We start from the raw sequence: 12,953 nt of genomic DNA on the forward strand, positions 1-12,953 counted from the left end.
ATGGCTCCAGATTACCCCCCCCCCCACCAAAAGCCTGCAGCTTGGACACACTGAGGAACTATCAGAGGGCAAAAGTCTCGAGTTATGTTACACAAACAACATTTCACAAAACGAAACAATTCAGAAAACAAGACAACATGCATGAGCTGTCCCTTCAGAATCGGAGGGGCCGCAGAAGCTGTCCCCTGCTGAAGCTATATCCGGCTGTAATCTGTGTACTGTATCACAGTGGTGAAGTGTAAAACACACATGCGCACGACCATGAGCCAACAGCAGTCATTACATGTGCTGTCCAATTAGAAACAATAGTTATCGTTGTCTTAGCGGTGATTCACCTGTTCAGGTGCTACAACGAGAATGAGTTATTTCCGGTACGCTCAAATAGCATTGCATGACGTCACATTTTCATTCATGGATTTTGATTGTTATGAAATATATGTCAGTAAGGCCTTGAGGGAACTTCTTCCAATTTGGCACAAACATTCACTCAAGGATTCACTGATTACATTTTGGAGGTCAAAGATCACTGTAACCTCACAACACATGTTTAGTTTTTTTTTTTTTTTTTTTGCTCTAAACCAAGAATTCATACACTAATTACGACACAATTTAACATATTTCTAATTGGATAAAATGATGATGTAATGACATTTTGTACCCAGATGGCCAAAGGTCAACTTCACTGTGACATCATAATGTTCTGCAAAAACAATTCTGGCCTTTATTCAACTCTGTAACTCAGAAACAAAAGAAGGGGAGATTGTGACCATGTTTCCTGCAATTTGATTGGTTGGTGGAGGCATACAACCACAAGGTGGTAATTCTAGTTTTAAAGTGTTTCAATGTTATTTATGAAAAATATACAGTATTTACTGCCCCATCACCCAGGTTTTCCAGAAAGTGAACGATAATAACTGACCAAAGTAAATCCTCCTCAGAATAATTTCATATTTTGTTGGTTTCCGCGTCTTGTGTACTTTCCCGTAAGATGCATGAACTAGCCACATAAGTGATACCACTCTGGATGGCCATTAGGAATGTTCCTGATGACTAATTTCCCTGTCAATCAATTTGAAAACAATGTCATATTGATTTGTAAAGTGTGGCCAATGTTAGCAGTGCAAACACCTGCAGCCTTCTTATCTTGCAGATTAACGTCCACATACCTGCACTGAATGTGGTTGCGCAGTGCCTCAGATGAGTGGTTATATATACCAGTTTATTCTGACACTGCCTACATGCAACCTTTCATTTTTTAGGTCTAAATACAGCCAACTCACTCTGGGTTTAGGAGATGTGGTCTGTCCCACTTTCCACATTGCTTGTTTACAACATCTGGACATTAGCAAGGGAGAGTAGGCTGCTAACATCTTAGCTGTAACAATTAACTGGCATTGTACATTAATAAAATAGTAATTAGTAATTAGTTGAACTGACTAGGATTTCTGGTGCTGACTAGTGATGGTAGCAGTGTTTAATAGTTCCGTCAACTAATCGCAAATATCCCCACTACATACTCAGTTTTTAGTACTGTTTTTTATTGCACTTCATCTATAACGTAACAACTAAGAAATCCATTCTACCAGAATTACTTGTAGTTTGCCTGCCAAAAAACAACTGCCATGAGAAAAGGACAAAAGTGTTTGTCTTACGGTACAATTTATTTTTCCTTTTCTTTTAAATTACCAGTTGTTACTGCTTTGTTCTGCTGTACCTACACGGAAGAACCAGTAGGAACCAATAAGTATTTTATGACTGATTCTCTAGATTTAACTACTGTATACTCCCAGTTATTGGGCGTTATAATAAAGTTTGCCATGCCTGCTTACGTGACTGTTTTGACGAAAGTGCAATATAATAATTAGTATAATATTGACATTACTTGGTTTTGGAACGTTCCCAAACACATTATCCAGCAGTTCATTGTATCTTCAACACCAAAGGGTGAAAAAAGAAGGTGACGTAATCCGAGTGATAGATAGCCTTGTGCAGGCTGTGTCACCACATGCTCCGCTGAACTGTGCTCACAAGAGTTTCACAACCAACAGACCTCAGTGACCTCTGATATTACCTCGCCCTCTAAAAAAAAATCTCCGGCTGATGCCAAAGGTTCAAAGGATACGCGCCAAGGATGCCTTCAGCTCCCAATATCATCATTCACTTGTCCAACAGGCAGAAGGAGAATTTATTGAAATCAGATAATCAGCTAACAATCATTTGGGGTTAGAGAAACATCCACACATGCAGATTACAGCTGATGCAACATGGTATTTAGAGTTGTTGGTAGGTGGGTTTTATCACCTTTGGAGAGAGCAAGGCTGTCTCCCAGTTTCCAGTCTTTATGCTAAGATAAGCCAACCAGCTGCCGACTGGCGCTGCACAGACATGAGAATGGTATCAAGCTTCTCATCTTACTTGACAAGAAAGTGAACAAGCTATTTCCAAAAGATGACGATCTATTGTGTCACTGGACTGTGTGGCAAATAACTCAGTTTCAAACTCCTTCAAATCGAGGGAACTGTAAAACAAAGCTGAGGTTAACGGTTGTCTCAGGCAGTTTTATCAGTAAAAAAAAAATTTTAAAAAAACACTATCTGTAGACATGTGCTGATACTGAAACTGATATACTGACATTTTCCTTAAACTCTTGTCTCACTTGTGAGTCCATGTTTACAAACCCATTCAATACAGCCAAATAAGTTAGCTATTTAACTGAGTTGTTGTTGTTGTTGCTTTTTTCTTTTTAATTTTATTTTAATGGAATTCACAAAGTTTATGATATTATTTCAGACTGGAAAAATGTGGAGATTTAGCCCAGAGCCTTACCTGATTCACAGTTTTAAATGACACATTTTTCTGTTAAACAGAAAGCCATGGGCTTTACAGTCACACAAATTGTCAAAGAATGGAAGTGGAGCAAAGACAAAGAGAAGAGTGACACCTGCAGGAATTTAAAACCGTTTCAAAAGAATATTCAGAGAAAAAGACTCAGTTCTTCATGGTTATGGCCAATTTTATAAGTCTGTCACCAGAAATAGTCTGCCTGAAGAACAAACTTATAAATTTTTGTCATATTGTGTGTGTGTGTTTTTATTGTGTTTGAGTGAGTGCGTTTACATTTGTGCATATGTAGTCAATCAGCAGAAAAGTGAGGTCCCATTAGCAGCCAAAAGTAACTGAGAACATTTACTCAAGTACTGTACTTGAGTACAATTCTAAGGTACTTTCCTTGATATTTCCATGTTATGCCACTTTATACTAATGCTCCACTACACTTCAGAGAGAAACATATGTTTTACTCCACTACATTTACATATTTGAAAGCTGAAGTTACAAGTAACTAATAAGAATAAAATTTAAAATAAAAATAAAAAAACTACAACAGACTGTTGTAGATTACATTTTTTTGCTTGTGACCCCTTACAGAAAAGTAGCGTCTTGTCTTGTCTCAGATGAGTTGTTTGCAATTCCACCAAAGAGACATTTCCCCTCTCAACTTCTCAGATGGTTGCATTTAAGTTACTGGTTTCAGCCTGAAGACGTAAAATACCCCCCCCCCCCCCAAAAAAAAGTAACGAGAAAGAGAAAAGTCCAATAAATAACTTTGTGTAGCAAAACTTGTTTTTTTCTTCTTAACCTCTTTAAAATAAACACCATCCTAACCGTGTGGCCCTTTTAGCGCCACTCTACAAATTATACATAGCTTGAAAGCTCTATGTCTCCTGATTTTATCTGAACAAATAATTATAGGATCACAGAATTGGTCCAGACTTGTGGCTATGGCTCCAAAATGTTTTCAAATGTACTAACACAGACCCCCTTTTTATGCTACTAAACTAAACTAAACTAAACTAAACTAAAAATAAAAAATAGTCACCTTACAAATAAGACCAGGGTTATGACTGTAATCAAAACGGTTGAAGAGCAATAGACTTTTTTTTATTTTGGGTACAAGTCTGTGGGGTCAAGAGGTGACATCAGCAACCCTGATGTCACCTCTTGACCCCTCAGATTCATCTTATCTGGACTAACTTACTAAACTGTCCGTGAAGGAAGTAACAAAACTACTACAACCTGACTAACAATCAGAGAAACTCAAATCTTCTATCTTTGTCAAGTTAAACCCTCAGTTATCTGAATGTCTGTCTACTGGACCAGCTGACCCTGGACAAGCTGCAGTGTTGTTTACAACAGCCTTTTTCAGCTGACCCTCACACTGAACTGAAGTGTGATAGAGAGTTGCCCATTTTTTTTCTTACATCCTTAAAATGTGTCTCTCTAAATAGGTTTCGATCACTTCTGTCAGCCAAAGTTTGAAGAGAATTTCCCCTTCTTTCTTCGAGTTCACTCTTTGCAGTAAAATAACCCACATGACTCTGCTGATGTGAAATCTGCAGTTACCCTCAATCTCCAGAAATCCCTATACATTCAAACATCAGACCATTTCTATTGACATAACTTACTTTGGAGGAAACGCCCCGCCCCACTGAACAAAATCCTTATTTGCAGCATTCCCCATTTTGCAGCGGGGGTTACACATTTTTTTTTTTTTTTTTTTCTCACAGGAACTGAGGCTTTTAAAACAAGAAACACGATGGAGATGTATATTATTTCAGTCATTTTAGCAACTATCCTCATCACACCATTCGCACTCAAAACTTTCTCCCCTTATCTTTGGATGGATGTTCTGTATTTCGGGGAACTGCTCCGGATTTTAGTGAAGTTCGTGTCAAGGCGAAGGAGGAGACCCCCCTTCTTTGTTTTGGACCGTTTCTTGGAGCAGACCGCTGCGCTGCCACACAAGCCCTTCATTGTGTTTGAGAGTGAACGATACTCGTTCGCTCACACAGACAGAAGGAGCAACAAAGTGGCCAACGCGCTTCGGGCTCAGTCCGGTTACAAGGCTGGAGACACCGTCGCACTTTTCATGGGGAATGAGCCCGCCTTCATGTTTACCTGGCTGGCCTTGGCTAAGCTGGGCTCCCCCGTGGCTCTGCTCAACCACAACATCCGCACCAAGTCTCTGCTGCACTGCTTTAACTGCTGCAAGGCTAAAGTGCTGATAGCGGCCTCAGGTATACACGCATCTGTTTTTCATGAGCCAAACTTGACTGAGGTGAAGCAACGCCTGCTCTTGCTGACTTCCGCCATTAAGGCTGGATGCAAGTTTTTTTTTTTTTTTTTTTTTTTTTTTTTAACTACTGTATTTGTGTAGCTTCAGTTTAACAGTCATCCCCAAAGATTCAAGCTGTTTCATAGGGAAGTTATGAGTTCTTTTTTTCTTGGCATAGTGTAAATCCCTTTAACATTTTGAATTCATTTCAATAAACAGTGGTAAATAAACAAATACAAGTTTTAAACTGACATGGTGTACTGTACAGTTTGTAATATAATAATAATATGATTCAACATGTCATGTGGCTTTGAAGAGCTAATTATTAAATAGAGATGACATGCTAAAAGTGTTTGAATTTAAATACTGATCCAAAATGATTTTATAACCAGTTTAAGTTTTGAGCTTCTGTTTCTTTTTGTCTGATTTTTGTTTTTGTTTGAAAATGTATTCACGTACAGACTTTCTCTCTGTGGTTTGGCATGGCTCAGTTCGTATTTTCAGGGCTCCCAAAATGGCTTTCAGGTTACTGCAAGAGCTTTTAACCAAATAGTACTTTTGTTCTTGAAATACTGCACTGCACTATGTCATCATCTCCTGAACTTATTTCAATAGTACACTAAATGTCCTCCAGCTTCCAGGCTCAGATGATTCTCAGCTACTGGTGTCCACACCAATAATTCACAGTAAAACTTGGGCTTGCAAGGTTTTGATTGGCTTCCATGTGGCTTTAATCATACTTGCATTTTCTTTAAAGCTTCTCATTTCACTGCCAGCATTGGGCCAACAGGCAAATCTGCATGATTGTGCTGTATGTCCCCCTCCAGAGCTAAAGGACGCCGTGGAGGATGTGCTGCCCTCACTCACAGAGCAGGGCGTGACCGTCCTCCTGATGACCAAACACTGTGACACACCTGGAATCGAAAGCTTCTCTGATAAAGTGGACGAGGCATCGGACGCCCCGCTCCCTCGATCCCTCCGATCGCACATCACGTTTAAAAGTCCCGCAGTTTATATTTACACCTCTGGAACTACAGGTATTGGAGTGGCTGCATTTGTCGGTTTCCTTTCGGGTTCGTGCTACTAACCTCTACCCATAACAGGATATCACAAGCCTGTTTGTGTCTTGTTGTTTTTCAGGTCTTCCCAAGGCAGCTGTGGTTAATCAGAACCGCCTCTTAACAGCTCTGGCTGTTTTATCTTCAAATGGTGTAACGCCTAGTGATGTCATCTACCTCAACCTGCCTCTGTACCACACAGCTGGATTTATTATTGGCTTTATTGGCTCCATTGAGACAGGTGAGACAAATGAGGTGTAGCCAACAGACTTTGTGAGGGCTTATGAGATTCCTCGCAGATGGCTGAATCCTTTGCTGAGATCAAGAGTTGTTAAGTAGTTTTATACATTTAAGGCTTGTTAAATAACTAGTTACAGTTTGCTGTGCACAGCAGTTCCTGTCACTGCTAAATGCCACTTTTAACCTCAGCGAGGACGAGCCAGTTGTGTTACCAGGTGCTAAATTGTAGACTCAAGAGTTATCATATTTCAGGCCAAACTGTTCAGGATAACCATATCAAACAAACCGGTTTGACACTTGAACTAAACAAAAGTTGTAAAGCACACTCACAAAGAGTTTTAAGAGGTTGCAAGTGCTGACAGTGGCTGTTGCATGAAATCGAAGCAGGTTTCAGGTTGTAGTTACACATTACTGACATGGAGTCACTGTCCTAAGAAAACCATGTGTCCCCAAATATTTAAATTTTTTAATATCTAGAAGAACAGATTCAGTGTGATATTATGGTTTGAGAAAACTGTACTGCTTCTTAAGGTAAACAACCCACTGGGTTAGCTGAAAAACGCGTCGTCAAAGCGGAAAAGAAAGCTGTTTTTCTCATCTTATAAAAAGTTAATGTTTTAGAGAGACATCGTTTTCACAAGACAGCGATGATAACTCATGCTATGAATAACCAGACTGGTTCTGAACATAGACTGTATATAAGAAGGTTCTTAATGAGCCCTGAATCAGAGAAGCACAGAAACTATGACATGCTGAAAATTTAGTAGTAATTGAATCTCTTCTCCATGCTACACAATATGATGCCCCTGTTTCACCTTCTCTTTCTAGTTTTTCTGCCCCTGGGAAACCAACAGAAAGAGTCTTTTGTCATTGTGAAGCAGTAATCTGAACAGAGCCGGGTCAAACAAGACCAGATTACATCCACTTTGTAAATGCTTTTTTCTAAATGGGCTAAAGTTCACACTGCTGTAATATGTCAGGGTATGCAGCCTGAGCTACACACACATTAGGAGATATCCAGTCCACCACCAGAACAGTCAGTTGTTCATTACATACAGTTTAATACTGCTTGCGGGAGTTTGTGGAAATGTTCAAGTCTTACACAAACCACGTCTTTAATTCAGTCAATATAAGATATAAATTGAATGTCAAAATAACGTAGAATACTGTTAATACTATAATTAGTGATGAATCTGAAATGTGTTGGTAAATAAATAAATGAATAAACACACACACACACACGCGCACACACACACAAGCAGCAGAACTTGCTGCATTGAAAACCTTAAAATTGTAAGTGAATCTGTTGTCGTCACATGCTGTTTAACCCATAATCAAATTGTCTTTTTCTTTAATTTACTGTCTTATTTTGAAGGGTCAACTATCATTCTGAAGAGGAAGTTTTCTGCGTCTCAGTTTTGGGATGACTGCAGGAAATACAGTGTGACTGTTATCCAGTACATCGGAGAGGTGATGCGTTACCTCTGTAGCACACCAAAGGTGAGATGACTTTTACTGTTCCCAGCTTTTAATGTTATGTTGTTCAGCCATGCAAAGCCCGGTCCTTCAAAACCTAAAACTATTGCCTTATTGCAGGATTATTTTAGAAGGAATAATATTTGTTTTACAGATTAGGGATTTTGAAGACTGATAGCAATATTCTGTAACCTTTAATTTGCGCACACTGCCCTTCAATTTGGATCATTTTTATGTATTAGTTATGCTGGGTTTGCTCCATTTAGTTTTCTTGGTAGTGTAGAAAAGCCTCTGCAACAGTATCTTTACCATGTAACAGTTATAACTCTTAAGTGAAACCCAAACCAGGGGCAATCTTTTAGGGTTGGCAGGAGGTTAATGTGACACTCTTTATTACTCAGGGGCAAGGACTAGTTAAGGCCTTTAAGTGAAGAAGCCTTTGAACAGACTTTAACTGGACTATGATTAAAGATATTCAAAGAAAACGAATATGTATGTGCAGTTTTAGTCATCTATGGTTGTGATGGAGCTGTTGCGATTGTCCCTGATGCCTCATAATTAAAAATATTGGTCCAATGTGTTGCCAGCCCCATTTAATACCCTTTATCCAATAATTGAATGCCAATTTTGTTTGAGTTATTAGAGATATTGCAACTTAAACAAGCTCATACTGGATCTTTAGCAGGGGGGCTGTGGTCACTGTGTCTTTTCTCTGCCATCTTAACAACTGTGAAACTTCTTTGCTCTAAACAGCTGCAGAGGCAGCGCCCTGTGAACCGGCTGCAGCAAGCTGTAGACAGATCAAGTCAGAGATAACTTTCCAGTTATCTCCTGTACATTCCCACAGAACTGCACAGCTGGCTTACCAAAATAGAAATGGTTAAATCTCAACTATCGTGTTCCAGCCATTTGCGTCATTATCTGTAGGGGTTTGAACAGCAGGAAAGTATATGGATAGATGTAAATATCAATTACTGATGAGATAAATATTTAAAGATTTAAAGATATTGAACTTTTTCATACTTTTGATTTGTCTTACAAATGGATCTGCTGGATTTTAGGAGTACTGTAAACATTTCGTCTACATGTATGGCCATTCAGAGTATCAAGTTGCATCACATGAAGTGCAGTCTCAATTTACTGCGTGACCCTGCACCAGTGAGAGGAGGTGGTTTGTCTGTATCTGGTCACCTCTAGGAATAGATGCTGGCCTTTACTTAGGAAGACCATATCAAGTAACTTGGCAACTAACTCTCCCTGTACTAGTATATAACTTTAGGGTCACTTTCATTACAGTAAATGGCATTACTTATACAGAATTTGTATGGTTTTTAGAGAGGTGAGTATGTTTAAATCACAGAAATACTTTTGCTTGTGTGAATGATTTCTAATGTCAAATTCCTACATATAGGGACAGGGATTAGGTATACTACATCAGAAAGGTGCCTGATCCTAATTAAGAGCCTAATTAGATGACTGATATTTGTTTATTATCAAGCATATGAGTTCACATATGACTGTGATTGAAAGCCGTGCACTATACTAACAGCCTTTCAGAATGCTGACAGATAGTCACCCATTTATTTTTGTCATACTTGGAAAATGCTTCATCTGTTTATTTTTATTTTCATATGAAAATGCAGAGAGAAAATGACAAGGACCATAAAGTAAGACTGGCCATCGGTAATGGTGTCAGAGCAGAGGTATGGAGACAGTTTCTCAGTCGCTTTGGGAACATTCAGGTCCGAGAGTTTTACGCCTCCACTGAGGGAAATGTGGGATTTGTCAACTATGCAGGGAAAATTGGAGCCATTGGACGTGTCAACTTTTTGCATCAGGTAAGAATTAGATCGTCCAAAAACAAAAAGCATTTGTATTTGTGTTTCCTGAGTTGAATTTTTTTATAGATTTACTACCTATTTATTAGGCTGTGGGATCCCAGCTCAACCTCCTACCTTTTTCTGAGCTTTCATCAGCCTCTCATGGTGGAGCATGGAACAGCTGTTTGAGACTGAGTCTTCATCCATCCACTGAGTCTACTAAAGGACCATTATATGTGTGAAAGCTCTGAAAAAGCTCATAAGAACACCTTGAGTTGACATCATTTTTACCACATGCACTGATCCCACGTTCAAGAAATTTAAAAAAATCATACGGTATTTATTTGTGGCTTAAATAGCTGTTCAAAAGAAATATTTTTATGCACCATTGGAGCTCATTACAAAACATTCTGCATGGTACTTGAACATATCAACTATATGATTATATACAGGCAGTTTTTTTTTTTTTCGTTTGATATGAAGATTTATTGGGCACATATTGTGCATATTACTGATGTCTTCTCTTCCTCCTGTAGAAGCTGTTTCCCTACACCCTTGTTAAGTATGACACAGAGAGAGATGAACCAATTCGAGATGCTAATGGCCTTTGTGTGGAGTCACTCAAAGGTGAGGAAATAACTGCTAATTTAAACTACATAATTGTATCACAGATTTCTATGCACTTGATAGAGATTTCCATGCTTTTTTATGCACGATATCTGGATCATGTAGTTAGGGTCTATTTACCAACCAAATCAGGACCCTGGTGATGGAGCAGGTAGTCCATGGACAGATAACGTCGGTCAAGTCGGTGTCTTTTTTTTCTTTAAGGTGAGACAGGACTGCTGGTGTCAAAGATCACAGACATCGCTCCTTTTGTCGGCTACGCCCAGAATGAAGAGCAAACAGAGAGGAAAAGACTTCGTGATGTTCTCAAGAAAGGGGACCTTTACTTCAACAGTGGAGACCTGATGAGGATTGATAAGGACAACTTCATTTACTTTCAGGATCGTGTAGGTGACACGTTCAGGTACAGAGCTCCTGTGCACCATGATTTGATTTTGAAGCTTAATTATGTTTTGTTTTTTTTGTTTTTTTACAGAATAACTGTTTTTAATTTTATTCTGCAATATCAGCCAAATTATATAACAACAAATTAAAAGACTTCAGCAAACAGAGGATGAAACATCACAAGGTCACTGACTTTTTACTGTAAAAGGTGAAAAGCACAAAATAGTCAATTAAAGAAACTTATTACAAGATAGATCCACATAGAAGTGAAGTGAGGAAGAGTGGTAAATGTGCCGTTTGTGACTCAGTTTCTGTAGTGTCATTTTTGTAGCTTTTATTAAATAAAACAGCTAACAAGGAGTTAAAAGGTTTTTTCATCCAAATGTGCGTTTGTTTTGCCCTCATATTTTAATGGATAGTCTGTTGCTGTTCGAGATGCAAATCCTGATTGTTATGGAACACTCTTTTTACCTAAACTTTTACTGGAAAACTTAATAGGAACTTAATAGGAATGTTTTTCTAGCCCTCGGCACCATTGGTTATACATAGTACACATTTAATTAATTCCTGTTGAGCACTGGTTGCATTTTTTCAGCAGTAAACACTAAACTTTCCTACATGCCATGCACCAGGCTCCTCTAGAAAAGCTATGAAGTTGTGAAAAACTTGTATTTGCTGTGTCAACAGCAGCATTTAGTGTGCAAAGAGAGGACATGTTTTAGTTTCGCACACACCTGTAAACTGTACTTTTGCCTCTGGTGCTCAAAAAAACTAAACTGATATACCTGCTGTAACCTGTGCCCACAGGTGGAAAGGTGAGAATGTGGCCACAACTGAGGTGTCTGACATCCTGACCATCAGTGATTGTCTCAAAGAGGCCAATGTTTTTGGAGTCCAAGTGCCAGGTGATGGACATTTCCTCCCCCTGAACATTTTACCTCACAGTGTCTTCAGTACGAATATCATGACTTCCAAATGGCAGATCATTGAAGAGAAACATCGATTTGTCTGTTTCTGTTTTGTTTGGCGATGCAGGGCATGAGGGGCGGATAGGAATGGCAGCTGTCACTGTGAAGGAAGGCACTCAGTTTGATGGAAGTAAAATATATAGCCATGTGGTCAGCTACCTTCCCTCATATGCCCGACCTCGCTTTATAAGGATACAGGTAATTTTATTCTCACGCACACTTTTCAAAGAAACACCAGGAACATTAAATTAAGTTACATTTTAATATTTAAAAAAAACCAAACATTGTTCCTTTCTCAAAAAATGTAAAAAAAAAACCAAGATAGTGATCAGTGGTTATGCCACCTTGTCAGAGTTGGAGAGTGCATTCATCAAAAGCTGATGATGATGTTTTGACACAGCTGAGTATCTGAGTGAGTATTTTGTACTTTTCCTCCATCTAGAATGCCGTGGAGGTGACTGGGACTTTCAAGCAGATGAAGGTGAAGTTAGTGGAGGAGAGTTTTGATCCAGGGCGTGTCCAGGACCCTCTTTATGTCCTTGACGATAATGAGAAGGCCTACGTACCGCTGACAGCTCAGGTCTACTGCTCCATCGTATCAGGAAACATCAAACTATGAGCAGGCTCTTAGGGTTCACTAACTGCAGGCTTTTCTGACTGGCTGCACTGATACCTTTAGTAATAAACTTCCAGCTCAGGGGCAGAGCAAATCTCAAAATATAATTTATATCTCATAAAATAATATGGAGACATAAACACAAGGATTCATTTATAAGGATTCATCTCAGGGGGCAGAGTCGGCCTGCGAGGAGAGGAGGGAGTTTGATCATATAAATAGAATACTAACTGACAAATTATAATATAAATAGTATATTTACTGGCATGATGACTCTTTTCCAGTCTGAGGACTGCTGTTTCTACTGGATTCAGTCTAACACATAGTGTACTCTAATGAGATGCTTCTGACAGTCCTCATGGAGAAAACAAACTATAAGACAGTGGCTATTAGACTTTCTCTCACAGGTAGTATCTGATGTACTTAACAGAATATTTTGTTTTTAGGAGAGGTGTAAGTAGCATGTAGTGGTTTAAGAGTTACAAAAATTGTGTGGAAGAGGGCCTAACGCAAATTTCATACTATCTGTCAATATCTGTTAATGTAAATGGCTTTCCTAAACATTAAAGTAATTCCTGTTGTAAAACCAGAACTAGTTTTTATGTGTATGTCTGCTCTCATTTTACTCATCACATTTACGATACAAATTTC

At 38.9% G+C, this 12,953-nt stretch overlaps 1 protein-coding gene across 1 annotated transcript; it reads left to right on the top strand.

Moving 5' to 3' along the window:
• The first annotated feature begins 4,511 nt into the window (after positions 1 to 4,511).
• On the top strand, positions 4,512 to 12,895 carry LOC139627866 (long-chain fatty acid transport protein 2). The gene is made up of 10 exons (XM_071489026.1): positions 4,512 to 5,075; positions 5,941 to 6,150; positions 6,254 to 6,412; positions 7,787 to 7,911; positions 9,531 to 9,725; positions 10,244 to 10,334; positions 10,539 to 10,737; positions 11,526 to 11,623; positions 11,754 to 11,884; positions 12,129 to 12,895. Exons 1-10 carry the CDS (start codon positions 4,595 to 4,597, stop codon positions 12,303 to 12,305), a joined length of 1,866 nt encoding a protein of 621 aa, XP_071345127.1. The 5' UTR covers positions 4,512 to 4,594; the 3' UTR covers positions 12,306 to 12,895.
• Positions 12,896 to 12,953: the final 58 nt, after the last annotated feature.

The sequence above is a fragment of the Trachinotus anak genome, unplaced genomic scaffold, assembly GCF_046630095.1.
Source record: "Trachinotus anak isolate AG129_WGS33_773 ecotype Australia unplaced genomic scaffold, CSIRO_AGI_Tana_v1 ptg000011l, whole genome shotgun sequence".
Lineage (NCBI taxonomy): Eukaryota > Metazoa > Chordata > Actinopteri > Carangiformes > Carangidae > Trachinotus > Trachinotus anak.

Coding starts and splice junctions, on each gene's coding strand:
- LOC139627866 (XM_071489026.1), top strand. CDS start 4,595: ATGGAGATGTATATTATTTCAGTCATTTTAGCAACTATCCTCATCACA. Junction 6,413..7,786: donor TATTGGCTCCATTGAGACAG/GTGAGACAAATG, acceptor CTTATTTTGAAG/GGTCAACTATCATTCTGAAG. Junction 11,624..11,753: donor TTTTGGAGTCCAAGTGCCAG/GTGATGGACATT, acceptor TTGGCGATGCAG/GGCATGAGGGGCGGATAGGA.